Source organism: Polyodon spathula, chromosome 21 (assembly GCF_017654505.1).
Source record: "Polyodon spathula isolate WHYD16114869_AA chromosome 21, ASM1765450v1, whole genome shotgun sequence".
NCBI lineage: Eukaryota > Metazoa > Chordata > Actinopteri > Acipenseriformes > Polyodontidae > Polyodon > Polyodon spathula.
In genome coordinates this window covers 30408857-30430701 of record NC_054554.1, presented here as the reverse complement: position 1 = coordinate 30430701, position 21845 = coordinate 30408857, and the positions used below count along the sequence as shown (strand labels likewise).

The 21845-nt window shown below is 43.3% G+C and overlaps 1 protein-coding gene across 8 annotated transcripts; it reads right to left on the bottom strand.

Moving 5' to 3' along the window:
* Nucleotides 1–62: 62 nt before the first annotated feature.
* On the bottom strand, nucleotides 63–14320 carry LOC121296277 (platelet endothelial cell adhesion molecule-like). 8 transcript variants are annotated; one of them, XM_041221624.1, is made up of 16 exons: nucleotides 14083–14320; nucleotides 13912–13935; nucleotides 10275–10571; nucleotides 9428–9718; nucleotides 8758–9027; nucleotides 8319–8603; nucleotides 7886–8167; nucleotides 7458–7736; nucleotides 6106–6207; nucleotides 5983–6013; nucleotides 5452–5507; nucleotides 4435–4488; nucleotides 2370–2462; nucleotides 1983–2039; nucleotides 1094–1116; nucleotides 63–303 (listed from the first exon to the last, which is right to left on the bottom strand). In XM_041221624.1, exons 1-16 carry the CDS (start codon nucleotides 14120–14122, stop codon nucleotides 250–252), a joined length of 2238 nt encoding a protein of 745 aa, XP_041077558.1. In that variant the 5' UTR covers nucleotides 14123–14320; the 3' UTR covers nucleotides 63–249. The 8 variants fall into 8 exon arrangements, 6 of the variants coding, with proteins under 6 accessions (XP_041077558.1, XP_041077557.1, XP_041077559.1 ...); XM_041221623.1 differs by having other exon boundaries at nucleotides 63–306; nucleotides 14083–14319; XM_041221625.1 differs by lacking the exon at nucleotides 4435–4488 and having other exon boundaries at nucleotides 63–306; nucleotides 14083–14317.
* Between the last annotated feature and the right edge of the window lie 7525 nt (nucleotides 14321–21845).

The following is a 21845-nucleotide window of genomic DNA, read 5'->3' as shown; positions in this document are numbered from 1 at the left end:
CCCTGCATATAACCCTGATCACCCAGACTATACCCTCACAGAACTGAAAGCGCAATCCCATCCACTGAACAAGAAAAACTTTATTTTAATGGAAGTGTTACTAATTGAAATAACTGAAACAGCACATTAGAGAGACGAGCCACACAATACAAAATAAATATGCTTCAGCCTTGCTGCAGAGCTGGAAGTTGACTCCTCTGGTTTGTGGGAAAGTTGGAAAGCCAGGCTGCGCTTCTCTCGTCTGAAGGGTTACTGTGTGGACTCCAGGTTATTGTGATAGAGCTGTGCGTATTCAACAGAGCCCTGCTAACAGAAGAAAGAGGAAGTGGCGTCACTGGCTGGTTCAGATCTGCACTTGATGTTCTTGGCTTTGGAGTGCAGTAAGTTTTCATAATCTCATTGTTTTTCAAGTGCAACTCGTCACACAGTTCATCAAAGGAAAACCCGCCCTTTTAAAAGCGTTCTCGGAACGAATCCAGGATAGCTACAACATGTCTATACACTGAATCGCAGGCATTAATTAGACCCAATTCCTTTGGTTCTTGAATGGTATCAAGTATAGCGATTTTATATAGGCTATACTGGGATCTGGGGCTGCTTTAGGAGAAGTAAATTGCAACTTTAGATTTGTTACAAGTTGGCGCACAGACTGCCTAATTGTGATGGCTTCCTTCCTGGTACACAAAGCCTGCTCCTGTAAGATGTTTGCAGATCTGGAGAGGTACACGACTCTGTGCAAGACCCTTGTTTGTGATGAGGAAGGAAACCTCCGCCCTGTTCCTTTGTGACAGCAATGGAAACTGTGACTGCCTGCCCTCTGCGGGCTGCAATTACAAGCAAAGCTGCTGACAAATACTGCACTCCTTTCTACTCACATTCTTCTGATAAAACCCTTTCATTGAAAGACATCCATGACCCACACAAACACTGCTGTAATTGTAAAGTCCAAATTTATTTTTAGTAATTGCTGTGTGTCTTAAGAAGGCATCTTTTTAATGGAGCTGAGAAACAGTACACTATGCCCTTCTGGATGTTGAATTCAGTTCTACCCTGCTGTTGGCATTACTCAATGTGCTGGGCGTGCAATACTTACACAGTCCGTGCTGTCTGGATCTTCTGAAATGACAATCAGTAAAGCTTGTTAAATCACAGTTCTCAACTCTTGCGGATATTAGTTTAACAAACAGCAGCCTATATACAGTTGTGTTAGAAGTGCAGGGCTGGGGGCTCCCGGGTGGTGCATCCAGTAAAGGCGCTCCACACGGAGTGCAGGATGTGCCCTAAAGCCTGGGGATCTCAGGCTCGAGTCCAGGCTGTGTCACAGCCGACCGAGACAAGGAGCTCCCAGGGGGTGGCGCACAATTGGCCGAGCGCTGCCTGGGTAGGGAGGGCCTAGGTCGGCAAATCCACGGCTCACCACGTACCAGCGACCCCTGTGGCCGATAGGGCGCCTGTGGTTCTGCAGTGGAGCCGGCAGACCTGTGTTGGCCTCCGGCACTATAGGTCTGGCAGCTTCGCTGTGGATCCGCAGTGTGAAAAATGAGGGATTGGCAGGAGCACGTTTCAGAGGACGCGCGCTCCAGCCTCTGTTCCCTGAGTCGGTGGTGGGGTTGCAAGCGGTGAGCCGAGGATACAGACAGTAATTGGGCACATGAAACGAGGAGAAAACTGGGGTAAAAAAAACTGGAGATGAAAAAACAAACAAACAAAAAAGTGCAGGGCTAACGGTGCGTCTCACAGTGTGTTGCTTTAGATGAAATAAGAGAAGTTCTCAGAGATCGATCATTGGTTACATTAATGAATGATATACGAATATAGATTGTGCACTATAGTTCTGTAGTACACTTTCTAGTAAGAGCTTGAAGTAATGCTTGTAGTTCATTATACAGTATGAATCAACTGCACCATTCCATAGGTGTGATTGAGTTCACATACTGTTCTCTGTATTAAATAACACTGTGACTGTGATTGAGTTCACATACCGTTCTCTGACTTTCTGAGTTCACTGTACACAGTGTCTGTCCCTTTCATCACAGGAGCTGGAAAACGGATTGAGAACACAGTGATCAGAATTCTAGAAGGATTTGTCATGTTTATAATATTACACTCAATAAATAAACTCCCAGTTTAGTTCAAAGGCCTTCTCCTTCTCAAAGACTATAATTACATGATTTTATCAGTCTTTTTTTTTTTTTTATCTAGTCTGTAATTTCTGTGAAATGAATCAGTTAAAGGATATTGCTCACAGTAATTTGTGTGGTTTTCCTTTTTTTCTTTTTTTTGCAGAACAATTAAATATTTTCAAACATTAGACTTTTTGTTTTTGGTTTTGCTGTTTATCTTAACTTTTAAACTCCCCAAGCAATTACCTCTGCTTGCGTCGGGCTCCACATGCATCACCTCCGTATATTCAATGTCAGGGTCACTGGAGTCCTCCCCACAGCCCACATCCACGCTGTCAACTGAAATGAGAGCAACACAAGTCAACTGGTGCGTCCGAGTGCTTCCGCCATTAGAACAGCCTACAAGAGTTCCATTGTCGTTCTGCTAACTCAGCCTTGCAAAATCACAGCTGCCCTGGTTTAACAGTCCTGGCAGTGCAGCCTGTCAGTGGGATGGCACAGTAGATTTACTGCAAAGCTTTCAGGTTCTGGTCAATATAGTGATAGTTTATAGTATTGCTGCTTGTGATACATCATTATACGGTGTATTGATAAAGTTCACACTGGAACGCCTTCACAAGCTCGGAATGCTGTGTTTGTCAGCTCAGAACGTATTGAGCAGACCTCACTGTCTGTGGTGTCATGTAGCTGGTGTTTTTATTCTGATATCTGACCCACTGAGAAACCCACAGTGTACAGCTACTGTTTACTGCTTAAAAGACTCATGTAGTGTCTACAAGTTTAATGTGCAGTATTAAAACATATGGTATATTATTATAGAAAGCTATAGAGTCTACAGTCCATATACACTGCACTATAGTGTACAGTATACACTGCATATGCACTGCACTATAGTGTACAGTATACACTGCATATACATTGCACTATAGTGTACAGCATATAGACTTTCACAGAACTAAGTCTGGTATTTGGTCTCATTGCACTACAGATGGTATTCTACAAAAAAAAGAGTGTAAATAAATGTTTTAAGGTGCCTGGTCTTTTCAGAGTGCCCGTGACTAACCTCGCTGATAGCCCCATGTATGCAATGGGAGAGGCATGTGTGAGACTGCAACCATTACAGTGAGCACTACTGGGATCTAACTGGGGAGCTGGAGAGAATCAAGAAGGCACACCGAGGACAGAGAGAGAGAGAGAGAGAGAGAGAGAGAGAACACCACAGAGGAAAGAATACGCTTACAAAATAAAAATGTATTTATTTGAAAAGATATTTTCAAGGAAAAGTGTTTTGTACAGCTGGGACCGATATGAAACGTTAGCATACAAACAATCACATAGTGTACAGCTGCAGCACATGGACTACCAGACACACACGACATTCAAATATTTCTTTTTTCTGTTTAAAGAGAGTCTTTTTAAAAAGGCATGACAACAGAAAGAAGTCCATGAAACTGAGATTATTTTGTCCCTGCCTTCCAGTTTTTTTCTCTCCTCTTCTGTCCTTCTTGTCTCCTCCAGTCTCTGGTGCCAGAAAACCCAGCTGCAGGGCTGCTCTGATCCCTACCCTGGCCAGAGCCTGTCTCTTACACCTTGGGAGCTGTGCAGGCAGGGTTTAGTAAGGCAGTGTGAATCACTGTGCACCTGGCCGGAGCCTGTCTCTTACACCCTGGGAGCTGTGCAGGCAGGGTTTAGTAAGGCAGTGTGAATCACTGTGCCCCCAGCCGGAGCCTGTCTCTTACACCCTGGGAGCTGTGTACGCAGGGTTTAGTAAGGCAGTGTGAATCACTGTGCTCCTGGCCGGAGCCTGTCTCTTACACCCTGGGAGCTGTGCAAGCAGGGTTTAGTAAGGCAGTGTGAATCACTGTGCACCTGGCCGGAGCCTGTCTCTTACACCCTGGGAGCTGTGTACGCAGGGTTTAGTAAGGCAGTGTGAATCACTGTGCTCCCGGCCGGAGCCTGTCTCTTACACCCTGGGAGCTGTGCAAGCAGGGTTTAGTAAGGCAGTGTGAATCACTGTGCTCCTGGCCGGAGCCTGTCTCTTACACCCTGGGAGCTGTGTACGCAGGGTTTAGTAAGGCAGTGTGAATCACTGTGCCCCCGGCCAGAGCCTGTCTCTTACACCCTGGGAGCTGTGCAAGCAGGGTTTAGTAAGGCAGTGTGAATCACTGTGCTCCTGGCCGGAGCCTGTCTCTTACACCCTGGGAGCTATGTACGCAGGGTTTAGTAAGGCAGTGTGAATCACTGTGCTCCTGGCCGGAGCCTGTCTCTTACACCCTGGGCGCTGTGCAAGCAGGGTTTAGTAAAGCAGTACCTTCAGTTCCAATGCTCTCTCTCACTGCATTGACATCACCGTGCTGATCAGCGCCTGGAAATAAACAGGGTGGCTGGTGATGTACAGGACTTGTACTCAGATCACACACACTTGTAAATATCACTTGAGCTACAAAACATCAGATTCTTATTGTGCCTTTGCTTTCAAAGTATATATATAAACCCAGCAAGTATTTGTTTTAAATTCTGCATTAAAAAGCAGTATTCTAATAGACTAACTACAATGCAAACTGGGGAGATAAGAACTTGGACTGATGAGAATCACTGAGGGTTCTAGACCCCCTTATCTTGTAACTTTCCACTTTGTGTTCACACAGGAGCACACAGAAAGTCCAGGCAGGATGCAGTCACTGTTCCAGTGCCTATGGCGAATATAATAGAAAAACTAAAATAGTTCATTATCCAGGAAAAGGATTCAGCCAGTCACACACATGAACTGAACACAGCTGTCTCCACTTGTACTGGAGCACGGATTGATGTTGCGAGCCCAGGGGTCAGCGTGTCTTTAGTCTTGTGCTTGTAAAACAGAGCGCGGTCTCGTGAACAATGGGAGATGGGAACACTTTCTGTAGTTTCTTCTCAGGCTCGTCGTTCTCTTTGGGTTAACACTGCATGTCGTTACGCTCAGTCTTTGGTTCTGGAGAACATGAAATAATTCCTTAACACTGTTTTGCAGCTTCTGCATTACTGTGCACTGATGGGGTTTTGAGAAACCCAAGCAGTTTGTGAGCCTAAGAGAAAGCATGCAGGCAGGCTGTTATTTTATTATTAAAAAAATAAAAATAAACCAGAATCCTTCTGCTATTGCACATATAAAACAATACATAATTGTATGTTGTTACTACCCTAACTTTGCATTGTACTAATCCAATAGAGTTCAATTGGTTTGACAAAAAACAGGGAAAAATTTACCAAAGTAAATTATCATAAACACTAAAGCATAAATTACAAAAAAAAACCAAAACCAACCAACAGATAAATCAAGAAAATGAACTACCTTTATTAGCGCTGGATAATTCAAAGACATTTCTCACTGCATCAGTACGTTCAGAGCTTGATGGTTTCCAGAGATTTACATATAATAAAACAAACGAACAAAAAAAAACATTTATTGGAAATGCATTTGACAAAAAAAAGAAAATAATAATTCTACAGCTAAAAAGAGCTCTTAGCAGAGGTGTGAAATCGTCAGGGCAGGGCTGTGTTAAATCACATCCCTGGTTTAATATTCACTGGTTCTGCATGACGATTCATTTTCAATCAGACTGGATCTCAGGTTAGAATGGGTTTAATCTGGGCTGTACACTGGCCAGTCTGCAGCTGTAACCTATTACCTCCCAACACCATCACTGCAGCAGCTGTCCTCTTTACTGGTGTAAGGCAAAACTACAGACAGTCCTCTGATCTGCACAGTATACACTGCGGCACTCGGCAGCTCCTTATCTTAAACCTGGACTTATTGATTTAAAAAAGTAGAAAACTTCATTACCTTTCCAAAACACTTTCCTCAAAAGCCAAGAAAACTCACCCTGCCATTTCCACGCTGGTCTCATTTTTAGCTGCCAAGAAAGAAACATGTTGAGAAATATACCGTTTCTACCCTCTTGGGGTATATATGTGCAGCACAATGATATCTGGATAGCACACTTACCCTGTTTGCGTTTATATCCAATGATGCAGAACACAACGACAGCCACAATAATCACGATGCAAAACAAGACGATTAATATTCTCTTCCATGTGGCCATTGTTACTAGAAAGAAATAAAGCATGTGTTAGAATGAGGGTTGAATGAGTGCTCAGTGCTTCACCACTGCATCGGAATAAACAGACACTGAAAAGACAGTTTCACTACATATACAATACTCTGTGTGGGGTCTGTGAACATACAAATTTTCCCTCTCCTTGTAGCGTTTTTAAAAAGTACCGCAACAGTGACCTGTGATGGAGAACATGAAGTCACTCTTTACAGATATTGTTATATATTAAAATTCTGCTATAAGGATATACGACGGTATTAACGGTTAGCTTTAGGTACCCATTTAGACCTTTGTCGTTATTTACTGCTCGCCAGACGCTCTTACGCTGTATATATAGTAAATATATATATATATATATATATATATATATATATATATATATATACACACACACACACACACATAGTCACAGTAACACTCGACCCAATCTGGACAGTCCTAAAGGTAGGTTTCCATGCAACAGGTCTCGCTGTGCTACTCACAGCAACACAATAGTTAAGGGAGCAAAATCCTCACTTACTATCCATGATACTTCTACTTGCATTAGTGAAGAAATAGTATATTGCATTGGCTGCATCAAATGCAACAAGCTGTATATTAGTGAAGCAAGACGGCGCTTAGCTGATCGCTTCTGGAACGTCTGAGAAGTATATGAATTAAGGCCTCTACCTTTCCTGTCGCCAGACATTTTAACAGAGATGACCACACTATAGAGGACATCAAAATTTGTGGGATAGTTCATTGTTATGGAACTAATGCTGTCAGGAAGCAAAAAGAATGTGAACTTATTTTCAAACAGGGCACTTTGGAGCCATTTGGAATGAACACTCTATTCTGAGATCATCAGCATCATCAACATTCTGGAATTTTGTTTAAAAGACTACAGGTTTGTTTTTTATCAACTTCTTAAAGTACTGTCTTTTGTATTCAGGCGATGAAGGACTTATAGTCTGAAACGTTCATTATTTGTAATCCATTATTCTACCTTTTTAAGTACCTAAAATATCCTTTTTTTTTCGTTTTTCTTATTGATCATTTTGGTACACAGAGGTCTTCCTTTTTCTCAAACTTTATATATATATATATATATATATATATATATATATATATATATATATATATATACTATATTATAGTATATATCATAAGCCTTTTGAGAGCCTCCCCTGACCTACTCAACCCCATATCCCTACGGTACTGCAGGAGCCGACACTTCTCTGCTGACACAGTGGAAGTCCCTCACCAGTCACAGACACTCGGTTGCTCTTTCTGCTTGTGCTGGCTTTGTTTGCTGCTTTGCACGAGTACTCTGCGCTGTGCTCTGTGCCAACAAGCACAGTATGGGAGACTATAATGGAATTTGTGGTTGTGGTGTGGAAAGGAATCTCTTCTTCATCCCTGAAGAACTGAAAGGTGACGGGGAAAGTGGCGTCAGCGACGGCACAAATGAGAGTCAGGTCCTCCCCTTCAGAGACCACCCCATTTTCAGGGATCATGATCAGCGTTAGACCGGACACTGGAACTGTGGAGGGAAAGCAATCCTTGTTACTGAGTGTCCCAGTGGGGTTTAAAACACCACATGTTGTTTTATTTCACCAACAATTGTTATTTAAATGAGGTTTGAGGCCCAACCTGTCTATTTGTGGGGAGTAAAGCTTTGGGTTCTCTCACCGAGGACTGTGATTCGCACTGCGTTGCTGAGCTTGGCACTGCTGGCTCCTCGGTTCTGAGCCTCACACCTGTACTCTTGGGAGCCACTTGTGTTTGACATGACGACGTTGAACACGGCCACCTCCTGCTTCACTGCAAGGATGCTCACAGTCTGGTTTCCTCTCAGCAGGACGTAAGTAATGGGAGGCGATCCCTTTTCAGAGTGGCACTTCAGTCTCGCAGCCTTCCCAGCAAGGACCTCCGAAGATCCAATTACACTCAGAATGGGACTGGTCACTAGAACTGTTCAAATGTATGATAAAGCATATTAATAAACATGGCAAACCAGAGTATGGAAAATGCAAAGCATGACCATGGGAAAAGCATGGGGCAAAACCGCAAAAATACGCTTGCTAGCAAAGAAGTGTCCCTTTACTAACGAGTGTGTGCTCACCATACACTTTGATAAGGACCGGGTCACTGCTCTTGGTTATTCCCTTTGCAGTCACATTGCAGGAGTAAAGCCCTCCCTCGGCTGCAGGGGTATTCTCATTCATGTAGCCTGACTGGTCAGCGGCAGCACTTTTTAAAGCGCCATCCTTGAGAAGTGCGTACTTGAGTTCCGGCACAGTGGACAGGTTCTGTGCAGCGCTGTACCTGCTATAGCAGGTCACGTTCAACCGGCCGCCTTCGTTTATTTCATGATGTTCAGCGAGCAAGACTGGTTTAGAAAACAACTCTGAAACAAAGAAGACAGAAACAGCTTTGATCACAATCCTGCTGTCACTCTGTGTTCCAGCAAATCAGTCCTTTACAACTGTGCTCTAGCATGGAAACAGTCTAGGATCCTAACAACGTGTGCATATACTGTACAGACTGAAAAGGCATCTCACCTGACACACGAAGGGTCTTGACAGTTGATCTCTGCACATTGTTCAATTCGGATATGCACTCATAGTCCCCCGAGTCCTGTGACTGAGCACTGCTGTTGTAACTTGCACTGCCGGTTTTATGAGTCAGGATGTCTTTTTTCCTTCGTAGGTAATTTCTCTGCTGCTTGGCAGTGCTGGTTGTGTCATTGGCCCTGCAGATGATCTCAAACGTGTCTCCTTCTGTTACATTCTGGGACGGTTTTATGTCCATGATAGGATTATTTAATATTTCTTGGAGGACGAAAAAAAAAAAATTTAAAACATCTTTTAAACATAAAACATCGGCCTCTGTCGTAATATAGTTTTCTATAAACACATTTCTGTGTTTCAAGTAGGAGTTTTTTATTCCATTCAATGGTGGTGTTCTAATTTACAGAGAAGATCTGCTACCAGAAGAAAAACACACAACCAGCTGAGCTCACTTCAGTGTTGTCAGTAATCTTACGGATCTATAGCAACCCTTTAGAACACATGGGTGTGGGGCAGCTACAGGCCCTGCCTAGCCCTACAGGTGTAAATCTGTTTGGAAGTTCACCTGGTGTCTATATTCCTCAATCGAATAGCAGGCTGGTTGGTTGTTTTCTCAGTGACTGGAGAGTTTCTGAAACCCCAGTACTGATGCGATTCTCACCTGATATCGTGACATTCCTCGTGGCACTAGGGGGCGATACTCCAGCATCAGGCTCCGTGGTCACTGAGAAAGTGCAATAAAAGCTTGCGGTTCTTTCTTCTGGTTCAAAATTAAACGAGGTCTGGGCAAAATTAACAGCCTTGGTGAGCTTTTTAAGTGGGGTTTTTGACAAGTTTTTGTAAAAGCTGAAGATGAGGGATCCCAGTTCCTCGGGGGCAGCACAGTGGAGAGTCACCTCCTCGCCCTCTCGGATTGTGTCGCGGTTCAGAGTCAGAACAGGCTGCTGCAGACCTGGACCAGGGCAAACCAATGAAGCCTTATTATATACAGTGAGGTGAATGGAGAGCTGCTGAAAGACATTCAGGGTCTTCACACTTTACTATAATAAAAGTAGGATGAACTGTGTAAACAAATGAAATTAGGACTTACTGCTAAAACTTGAACATACATTATATATCTATGTGTATATATATATATATATATATAGATAGATAGATATATATATAGCACATATAATTGCTGCTATTGGTCCCATGCAAGTGCAAGATTCATGGGAACAGACTCGTGGGGACAGATTCATCGAGGTGTTTACACCAAAATAACACCTGTGTCATTTTTTTTTTCTGAAAGTAAAATCAAACAGTTCATGCTAAAAAGCTAGAAATAAATAACTTTGGCACACTATTAAGTTTTTAAAGCAGAAGCTTACCAGGTGCTTGTTTTTGCTTTTTTGCATATAAACGTCATGTGAAAAACAGACACCAAAAAGAAATTCTCTTGACAGCTGCTTTGCAAATAAAATAAGAATAAAATCCGAAGCAGATCTCGTCTATGGAACAGCACTTGCCTGTCACCCAGAGTGGTGCTAGGGTGCTCCTCTTTCTCTTCCCCTCAGTTCTGACCTCACAGCTGTAGCTGGCTGAGTGGAACACCCTGGCTGCTGCGATCCTGTACTGCAGTCTGTCACTGGTGTCGTTCTTCGTGTACACAATCTGGTCCTCCTTGTAGAAGGTGTACTGGCAAGGGTGAGACTGGCTGGGATCGGCAGTGCTGATGTCGAGAGAACAGGTCAGGGTAACGTTGCTGCCACTTGGCACAGGGCTGGAAGGCTCAATCTGAAGCATCACTTTGTTTATAGTGACCACTGCAAAATAGGGTTATCTTTTAGAATTTTTTTTTTTAATGAACAACGTGCACACACAATGCATTCTGTATCTGGAGAATATAGATTTCTTAGAAACTTACTGCTAGCTACAGATCTGCCATATTTGCATATTCTGCACACCTGATATCACCCCCCACCCCGCACAAGCACACGCAAACACAAAGGAACATCAGCATCCTCAACTGACACCAAATAACAGCCCCTGACTGCTGATTGTCTGGTTATATTTTTTTTTTGTTCATGCCCTGGTTAGTTAAGCTCATATGTGAAAGACTTTTGAAACAAACTGGTAATACCTTGTCGTAAACACCTATTATCTTTTGCTGCTGTATGTTTAAAACTCTCTTCTAGTTTTTCCTATTCTAATCAGGGTGTGTCAAACACAGTAAACAAACGCCCCACAGAAACAGCAGACCCCACGCTCCGGGACACAGCAGGATGGGAAGAGCTGTTTCTGAGACTCTGGGGGAGTGACTCTAGCAAGGGTTATTTTAGGGTCTGGAGTCTCACTCCACAAACAACCCACATTTCAAATACCACCAACACTATTTCCATCAGTCATTTTAGAAAAATAAAGAACCTGTCTCTCTGTTTTTTTCTAAAAAATTAATAAAATGGAAGAATATTCATTTTCAGTTTAATCTAGCCAGCTGCACTTCAACTAACATTTAACTGCAAACTTAATTCAAAATGGGCACACAAACACTTTATTTAATTTGACGACAACACATATATTGGCCAAAAGTTTGGCATCACCTAGGATTTTAGGATTGAGACATTAACAAAAATAAAAACTATATGAACACAATTTAAATCTTGTATTCAACACCATGTAATCAAAGAAACTACAAAATTATATCGCAAAAGTCTACTGGACGCCATAGTAAATCAATGGGGCGCCCAACTATTTTCTATAGTTGAGTAAAACTTACCTGTACAGTATTTGATGTTAGATTTAGTAATGTCACATTCATAAAATTAATTAATTAATTAATTAATTTAAAAAAAGCTTTTCGTTAAGTATATGGAAAACTACAAAGCCACGTGTAATTCAATATGTTAACATTATTCAGGGTTAACTCGACTTTATGAAGCAAAATTTGCTAATGCTATAGGGCAGGGGTTTTCAGCCTTTTTTTAAACGGTTCCCCTTCTGTAGAGAGGTTTCAGCTCAAGTACCCTCTGCAATTTGTGATCACTGAATAATATCACAATTGCAATAAAAAGCAGAATAATCCCCCCCCCCCCCCCCCAAAAAAAGCCAGTGTTTAGGAATGTCTTTGGAAACACTGGTATCCGCTTTCTATTTGGAAAAGTCATTATAAATAACGCAAAATATTCTGCACCGTAAATGTTTACCACGTTACCATTTACTTCCCATGTCAGTATAATTATGTATACCGTTTAAAATGTTTACAACATCAAAATCATTAACCTCAAGATAAAACTATAATAACTAGCAAACTGGTTTTATTAAAGCCAATATAAAAATGATCAAAAGGGACTCTGTATAACTTTCTGTCGCTTTGCACTTTCTTTCTGTGTTTTCTTCCTTCGTTTTTCTTTTGCAAGTAACCCTTATGGAAGGAAAATATATTTTGTAAATATACTGAATACGGTATTCACATGTCAAGAAAACCTAATATTTGAGTATGATTTATATATTGTACAGTGCAATAAAAATATATTGGCATATATTCTATAATACATTTTGTAATCTTCAATATATTGAAATATATTAATCAATATTCAGAACTAAACATATCAAACACCAAAAACATATTGAACCAGCCGCTCTTTCTGCACCGTCAAAGTATGAGTATTGTGATTACTAATTATGTTTACCTGGAGCATTTATACGTCTAAAAAATGCAGAAACATCACAAGCAACAATCGCCAGATGCCTACTTCCCCTATCAGAGTGGAAATCCATGCGATTGAAATCGTATATCTGTACAGGTGGAAAATGTGGACGTGATCGATGCTGTGTGGGTTTTTATTTTTCATCTGTGATTCAGAGCAGCTAAACAAAGATTAAATACTTATACACAGTTGTTTAGATAATATATAATACTTCCATTTTTATTTGTGCATTTCTGAGTTGCCGCGACCATCCACCACCACCCCCCTGCTATAGGGGAATGCAAAACTTTTGGCCATAGCTGTAGACCAACAGAGCTCTCAGCTATTATTTTTAACATGTATGTAAAACTTCAAACCCATAAAACAAGCAGTCGGTGTGCTTATCATGTCACAATCATGTAATCTTACGGAACACATGGTGGAAACTGTGCAAGCGACCGCACAATACGTGACGTGTTGAAAAGCCAACCTGATGTAAACTATATCACTGTGCTCCATTGTTCTGGATTAGTTTGATCCTCGTGGTTACATTTAGCAGAATATGTCAAAATATCACAACCATAACAGCACCAACCTTTAGAATCCACTAACCCTGTCGCAATTTCTTTATCCCCTACATATAGGACGGTCCCATCTGCCTTAACCCTCATGCATGGGACATTGAAAAAAGACATAAATATATATTTAATTGAATTATGCATCAAAGGGTTAAGAGAGAGAGAGAGAGAGAGAGAGAGAGAGAGAGCACTCCAAGAACACCAAACTGCAGATGGATTCAATGCTGCTAAAGGGCAAATGAGTTGTTTCATAGAAGTTTAATAACAGAAAGAACACATTGAAAAAGGCCATCCTTATGTCTTCACTCCATTTTTTTTTTATGTTTTTGCCGATAGAAAATGGTCGATTTTATTTTTTTATTTTTCTGTCTCCATGATCAGACATTCAGGTGTCATGTCATTGAACAGAGCGAAGTATCTGTTTAAAACGTTTGTTAGATTTGGTAAAATAATAATAATAATAATAATAATAATAATAATAATAATAATAATAATAATAATAATTTTAATTTTTAAAGAACAAACAAATGTAAAATCTTTTGTTTTTCACTTTAAGGATAACTGTTTTAAATGTCAGTAATACAGTGGTTAAGAACTCACTTTTACACTCTGTACCCCATTCTCCTGCCAGTGGCATTCATATATGGGGCCCGTGATAGAAAAGATGTTCCTTTAATACATTAACACTAAGAGAAGAAAGCAAATTAAAAGAGAAGATATCTCTGAAATGCTTCGCCTGACTCAGCAGTAGTGGATTCGGTAGGTTTTTCCGCTGTTGCTTTTTGCTGGTCTGTTATGGCAATGGAGATGAAGCATGAAGCAGGTCCTGTTCTAACCAGGTTACAAATCTTCAAGTAAATAAATCTAGATAGAAACGCTATCAATGATGTTGTACTTACCAGACAGGAGCTCAGCCCCTCTGACTGAAAAAACAAATTAAAAAAAAAAAAAGAGTTAGTTTTGTTGCGATGGGAAAAAAAATTCAAATAAAATAACAACAATAATACTAATACTAATAATAATAATAATAATAATAATAATAATAATAATAATAATACAATTCTACTTACAACTGAGGCTCATGAGTGCCAGGACGACGCAGATGTTCATTGTGGCGGTCGTGTGAAGTATCCTGCTAGTGAAGCACTGTTGTGGGGCAGTGAGCTCTCAGTCCCTGCCAGTACAAAGTGATTTCTTACACATTCACTGCTGGATACTACAACTCCCTGGGCTGGAGCAGGCAGCGGGTCAGCTTGATTTCTGCAATAGGCTGGACTGGGAGTTGGAAGGCTGGAAGGCTAGTAATCACTCGGAACCCGCTTATTTTCCAGGAAGTGACTTTTCTTTCCTGAGGAAGCCTGCTCCACTGCTTTTCTTTGTGTAGCATTGATTCTGAAATGCAATATCCTTTTCAAACTACAACACCCCCCCCCCCCCCCCAGTCATACACATGTAATCACACTCCTGCAGGGCCCCCACTCCCTCTCACTAACACCAGCATGACATGATCACACTCCTGCAGAGCCCCCACTCCCTCACACTAACACCAGCGTGACATGATCACACTCCTGCAGAGCCCCCACTCCCTCACACTAACACCAGCGTGACACGATCACACTCCTGCAGAGCCCCCTCTGCCTCACACTAACACCAGCGTGACATGATCACACTCCTGCAGAGCCCCCACTGCCTCACACTAACACCAGCGTGACATGATCACACTCCTGCAGAGCCCCCACTCCCTCACACTAACACCAGCGTGACATGATCACACTCCTGCAGGGCCCCCACTGCCTCACACTAACACCAGCGTGACATGATCACACTCCTGCAGAGCCCCCACTCCCTCACACTAACACCAGCGTGACATGATCACACTCCTGCAGAGCCCCCACTGCCTCACACTAACACCAGCATGACATGATCACACTCCTGCAGAGCCCCCACTGCCTCACACTAACACCAGCGTGACATGATCACACTCCTGCAGAGCCCCCACTGCCTCACACTAACACCAGCATGACATGATCACACTCCTGCAGAGCCCCCACTCCCTCACACTAACACCAGCGTGACATGATCACACTCCTGCAGAGCCCCCACTCCCTCACACTAACACCAGCGTGACATGATCACACTCCTGCAGAGCCCCCACTGCCTCACACTAACACCAGCGTGACATGATCACACTCCTGCAGAGCCCCCACTCCCTCACACTAACACCAGCATGACATGATCACACTCCTGCAGAGCCCCCACTCCCTCACACTAACACCAGCATGACATGATCACACTCCTGCAGAGCCCCCACTCCCTCACACTAACACCAGCATGACATGATCACACTCCTGCAGAGCCCCCACTGCCTCACACTAACACCAGCGTGACATGATCACACTCCTGCAGAGCCCCCACTCCCTCACACTAACACCAGCGTGACATGATCACACTCCTGCAGAGCCCCCACTCCCTCACACTAACACCAGCATGACATGATCACACTCCTGCAGAGCCCCCACTGCCTCACACTAACACCAGCGTGACATGATCACACTCCTGCAGAGCCCCCACTCCCTCACACTAACACCAGCATGACATGATCACACTCCTGCAGAGCCCCCACTCCCTCACACTAACACCAGCATGACATGATCACACTCCTGCAGAGCCCCCACTGCCTCACATTAACACCAGCATGACATGATCACACTCCTGCAGAGCCCCCACTCCCTCACACTAACACCAGCGTGACATGATCACACTCCTGCAGAGCCCCCACTCCCTCACACTAACACCAGCATGACATGATCACACTCCTGCAGAGCCTCCACTCCCTCACACTACCAGCGTGACTCTTTAGTTGAACCCTTAGGTGGGGGTCTAGTCTAAACAGGGGCAGAATCTATGGACCGTCTGTAATAAACAGATTACTCTGCAATACCTGCTTCTCTCTCAGATGATGTGCTCTTTTTCACTGACCTAATATATGTAGCAATGACATATTGCTCAAATGCAATGTTTAACCATTTCGACAAGGGTTCAAATGTCAAAGCACAGCAGTTACCTGTCATTTCCACTACTGCTATTGCTCACCTGTTTTTACAGTGACTGGTATATATTATTATTGTAAAAAGTGTGCATTCTTATATTTTGGAATTGGTTATGCTGATTTCCTCACTAGTAATCTGTGTGACTCATATTGCTCTCTCTACTATGTAACATGTGTTTCAGTTTTATAAACAATATCCAAAGACAGGAAGTGCTGAAGTGTTTACTTGTAACACAGGGTTCTGATTGGAACAGAATATCTTTGGTTAAACGGGCAGTGATAAACACATCACTGACTGGCGTGCAGTTGTGGTGTCTGTACACCAGAGGGAGCTGCAGGTCTACATTGGGTGCTGCCTGGCAGACCGAGACGCTCTTTGCGGTTGGAATACATTGCCAACATGTAGTGTTATTCACGAGGCAGAACCACTGCCAAAAATCATACAAGAAATTCATGTTCCTCAGTAAGTAATTCAGGTTGTAAAGATCATAACTTTTGATGTGATGTGATGTATTATATCATACTGCATGGCTTTCACGACTTTAACATTTTGAGTATTAATTTAATTTAATTAAATTTAATTAATTGTAATGCCTGTGCTGGTTGCTTGTTGGAAGTTGGCCTGTGTTTAATTGTAATGCCTGTGCTGGTTGCTTGTTGGAAGTTGCCTGTGTTTAATTGGAATGCCTGTGCTGGCTGCTTGTTGGAAGTTGGCCTGTGTTTAATTGGAATGCCTGTGCTGGTTGCTTGTTGGAAGTTGCCTGTGTTTAATTGGAATGCCTGTGCTGGTTGCTTGTTGGAAGTTGCCTGTGTTTAATTGTAATGCCTGTGCTGGTTGCTTGTTGGAAGTTGCCTGTGTTTAATTGGAATGCCTGTGCTGGTTGCTTGTTGGAAGTTGCCTGTGTTTAATTGTAATGCCTGTGCTGGTTGCTTGTTGGAAGTTGCCTGTGTTTAATTGGAATGCCTGTGCTGGTTGCTTGTTGGAAGTTGCCTGTGTTTAATTGTAATGCCTGTGCTGGTTGCTTGTTGGAAGTTGCCTGTGTTTAATTGTAATGCCTGTGCTGGTTGCTTGTTGGAAGTTGCCTGTGTTTAATTGTAATGCCTGTGCTGGTTGCTTGTTGGAAGTTGCCTGTGTTTAATTGTAATGCCTGTGCTGGTTGCTTGTTGGAAGTTGGCCTGTGTTTAATTGGAATGCCTGTGCTGGTTGCTTGTTGGAAGTTGGCCTGTGTTTAATTGGAATGCCTGTGCTGGCTGCTTGTTGGAAGTTGGCCTGTGTTTAATTGTAATGCCTGTGCTGGTTGCTTGTTGGAAGTTGGCCTGTGTTTAATTGGAATGCCTGTGCTGGTTGCTTGTTGGAAGTTGCCTGTGTTTAATTGGAATGCCTGTGCTGGTTGCTTGTTGGAAGTTGCCTGTGTTTAATTGGAATGCCTGTGCTGGTTGCTTGTTGGAAGTTGCCTGTGTTTAATTGTAATGCCTGTGCTGGTTGCTTGTTGGAAGTTGCCTGTGTTTAATTGTAATGCCTGTGCTGGTTGCTTGTTGGAAGTTGCCTGTGTTTAATTGGAATGCCTGTGCTGGTTGCTTGTTGGAAGTTGCCTGTGTTTAATTGGAATGCCTGTGCTGGTTGCTTGTTGGAAGTTGCCTGTGTTTAATTGTAATGCCTGTGCTGGTTGCTTGTTGGAAGTTGCCTGTGTTTAATTGGAATGCCTGTGCTGGTTGCTTGTTGGAAGTTGGCCTGTGTTTAATTGGAATGCCTGTGCTGGTTGCTTGTTGGAAGTTGGCCTGTGTTTAATTGGAATGCCTGTGCTGGTTGCTTGTTGGAAGTTGGCCTGTGTTTAATTGGAATGCCTGTGCTGGTTGCTTGTTGGAAGTTGGCCTGTGTTTAATTGTAATGCCTGTGCTGGTTGCTTGTTGGAAGTTGCCTGTGTTTAATTGTAATGCCTGTGCTGGTTGCTTGTTGGAAGTTGCCTGTGTTTAATTGTAATGCCTGTGCTGGTTGCTTGTTGGAAGTTGGCCTGTGTTTAATTGTAATGCCTGTGCTGGTTGCTTGTTGGAAGTTGCCTGTGTTTAATTGTAATGCCTGTGCTGGTTGCTTGTTGGAAGTTGCCTGTGTTTAATTGGAATGCCTGTGCTGGTTGCTTGTTGGAAGTTGCCTGTGTTTAATTGGAATGCCTGTGCTGGTTGCTTGTTGGAAGTTGCCTGTGTTTAATTGGAATGCCTGTGCTGGTTGCTTGTTGGAAGTTGCCTGTGTTTAATTGGAATGCCTGTGCTGGTTGCTTGTTGGAAGTTGGCCTGTGTTTAATTGGAATGCCTGTGCTGGTTGCTTGTTGGAAGTTGGCCTGTGTTTAATTGGAATGCCTGTGCTGGTTGCTTGTTGGAAGTTGGCCTGTGTTTAATTGTAATGCCTGTGCTGGTTGCTTGTTGGAAGTTGGCCTGTGTTTAATTGGAATGCCTGTGCTGGTTGCTTGTTGGAAGTTGGCCTGTGTTTAATTGGAATGCCTGTGCTGGCTGCTTGTTGGAAGTTGGCCTGTGTTTAATTGTAATGCCTGTGCTGGTTGCTTGTTGGAAGTTGCCTGTGTTTAATTGTAATGCCTGTGCTGGTTGCTTGTTGGAAGTTGCCTGTGTTTAATTGGAATGCCTGTGCTGGTTGCTTGTTGGAAGTTGCCTGTGTTTAATTGTAATGCCTGTGCTGGTTGCTTGTTGAAAGTTGCCTGTGTTTAATTGTAATGCCTGTGCTGGTTGCTTGTTGGAAGTTGCCTTGTTGGAAGTTGCCTGTGTTTAATTGTAATGCCTGTGCTGGTTGCTTGTTGGAAGTTGCCTGTGTTTAATTGTAATGCCTGTGCTGGTTGCTTGTTGGAAGTTGCCTGTGTTTAATTGTAATGCCTGTGCTGGTTGCTTGTTGGAAGTTGCCTGTGTTTAATTGTAATGCCTGTGCTGGTTGCTTGTTGGAAGTTGCCTGTGTTTAATTGTAATGCCTGTGCTGGCTGCTTGTTGGAAGTTGCCTTGTTTAATTGTAATGCCTGTGCTGGCTGCTTGTTGGAAGTTGCCTGTGTTTAATTGTAATGCCTGTGCTGGTTGCTTGTTGGAAGTTGCCTGTGTTTAATTGTAATGCCTGTGCTGGTTGCTTGTTGGAAGTTGCCTGTGTTTAATTGTAATGCCTGTGCTGGTTGCTTGTTGGAAGTTGCCTGTGTTTAATTGTAATGCCTGTGCTGGCTGCTTGTTGGAAGTTGCCTGTGTTTAATTGTAATGCCTGTGCTGGTTGCTTGTTGGAAGTTGGCCTGTGTTTAATTGGAATGCCTGTGCTGGTTGCTTGTTGGAAGTTGGCCTGTGTTTAATTGGAATGCCTGTGCTGGTTGCTTGTTGGAAGTTGGCCTGTGTTTAATTGGAATGCCTGTGCTGGTTGCTTGTTGGAAGTTGGCCTGTGTTTAATTGTAATGCCTGTGCTGGTTGCTTGTTGGAAGTTGCCTGTGTTTAATTGTAATGCCTGTGCTGGCTGCTTGTTGGAAGTTGGCCTGTGTTTAATTGTAATGCCTGTGCTGGTTGCTTGTTGGAAGTTGGCCTGTCTTTAATTGGAATGCCTGTGCTGGTTGCTTGTTGGAAGTTGCCTGTGTTTAATTGTAATGCCTGTGCTGGTTGCTTGTTGAAAGTTGCCTGTGATTTGCACGATGCCTTGAAAATAAACTGACCTTTTGCTTGTTATGTGGACGGGAGGGCTTTTATCAGGCAGCATTTGAAAAGTAAAACTGATTGTGACAAATGACTCTCTACTCGAGGAGAGAATATCGAGTATCATGGCTCTCAGATGCTAATGGAACAGCTCTCATGCAGAACAGATGTCTTTTGAATAGCTTTTATTTGTCACGTTTTGAAAAGCCAGATAGATGCGTGTTGGGAATACGGGAGATGGTAAAACAATGTAGAGTAATAACCATAACAGCCTGCAGTAACAGCCACTCAAGGAGCTGCAATGCTTTCTAAATACCAGGGCTGCATTCCTCTAAAAACAGCCTGCGATGCCTGGTATCTGTAGAGGAGCGCTCCCCATTCCTCTTCTCAAACGAGAGCTCAGCAAACCGTACATGTTTTTCTATGTGTGAACAGTGGGAATGTCTGGGGTTAAAACCACATCCCACAATGTGTGTGCAAGAGAAACAAGAGATGAGAGCGGCACAAAGTCTTGGGGATTTGGTTTATTCTGTAATAGATTTCTCTCCCTTCATACAGACAATGTTCACTAAAGCAGAGAAAACATTTCTTTCTACTGCTGTGGAGAACCCCTGATTGACATTCAAAAATGATACACTTTTAGCACAATATTATAAGAGTGTTTTAAAGAGAATATTGCTAGGGGTGAGTTTCTATCTCCGCTGCCCACGGTCCCCTTGCGCCCCCTAAAGGTGCGACTCATGCATTCAAGGCTCTGGCCTGAGAAACAGCACCGCCATCATGCATGGGTATTAAACAGGGGGTCCGGCCAGAACGCCTGTGAGAAGTCTGAGGTTGAGACTGGAGCTCTTGAGATGTAGCGCCGATCAACCTTTCTTTTTCAGTAGCACGAGGAAAAAGTTGAGTGCAACTGCATTTTAGACCAGTTGGTATGCAGGGTGTCAGTCAAAATACTAAAAACCTCAGCATTATGAAATGAGGGTGCATTTCGTCAGTGACAATGTGAAAAAAACAAAATGACAGCGGAATGTTGTTGAGACTGGCAAAGCACTAAGTGTGACATCATGCTTGGAAGAAGGGAGGAGCTGCCAGTGCAGTGGGTAGGTGATACATGTCCATTAATATCTCCTGGGACGCCCCCCAACCCTCTGCCCCTGCATCCAAACACATGAGGGTCTCAAACTGGGGGGGCTGTGCTCTGACGGGCCAAACCCGGACATTGGCGGGACAAGCGCTTTGTGGACAGCTCAGCTGTCTGGTTCACATCAGAGAGACTTCACAGAAGTTGAACTCCGCCCCTGTCCAGTGGAGACTGAGTATGGGATAGGGGACTCAGGCCTGCAGTAACCAGATAGTGACAAACGCCAGGACAGGCTCCAAACACCACGTGGATCGTACACACACATAGGGCAGAGAGGGTGTGTATCGGCACCACTATTGCACTGGGGGTTGTACAGTCCCACCAGCGCTTACTGTACACTAAGTTACTATTGTATTGAAATATGTCGCAATCCATTTAAGCCACATTTACTTCCCAGTGCACACCAAGGGCCATTTCCACAGTCATAGGAATTCCAGGATTGTTTTCTATGTACACGAGGCTACAATTTCTAAAAATAAAAATTAAATTATTTCTGGGGACATTGTGCTGGTACATCCTGCAAGGAACTGAACGCACATCCAGCATCAGACCAGCACTTCAACGTCAGCTCTCTAGGGGGAGCGTTGAGTACAGCTTCAACGTCAGCTCTCTAGAGAGCGTTGAGTACAGCTTCAGCGTCAGCTCTCTAGAGAGCGTTGAGTACAGCTTCAACGTCAGCTCTCTAGAGAGCGTGGAGTACAGCTTCAACGTCAGCTCTCTAGAGAGCGTGGAGTACAGCTTCAACGTCAGCTCTCTAGAGAGCGTGGAGTACAGCTTCAACGTCAGCTCTCTAGAGAGCGTGGAGTACAGCTTCAACTTCAGCTCTCTAGAGAGCGTGGAGTACAGCTTCAACTTCAGCTCTCTAGAGAGCGCTGAGTATAGCTTCAACGTCAGCTCTCTAGGGAGCATGGAGTATTGCACTTGCTTAATTAAAGGTACTGGGTGAATCCAGGGAGCAGGACTTTGTTTCAGCCAAATCA

Excerpts from the sequence above, each read along its gene's own strand:
- LOC121296277 (XM_041221623.1), bottom strand. The coding sequence starts at position 14,122 with ATGAACATCTGCGTCGTCCTGGCACTCATGAGCCTCAGTT. Across the intron at positions 2,463-4,434 it reads AGAGAGCATTGGAACTGAAG|TTGACAGCGTGGATGTGGGC; the intron begins GTACTGCTTTAC and ends CTCTCATTTCAG. Across the intron at positions 307-1,093 it reads ATCCAGACAGCACGGACTGT|CAGGGCTCTGTTGAATACGC; the intron begins GTAAGTATTGCA and ends TTCTTCTGTTAG.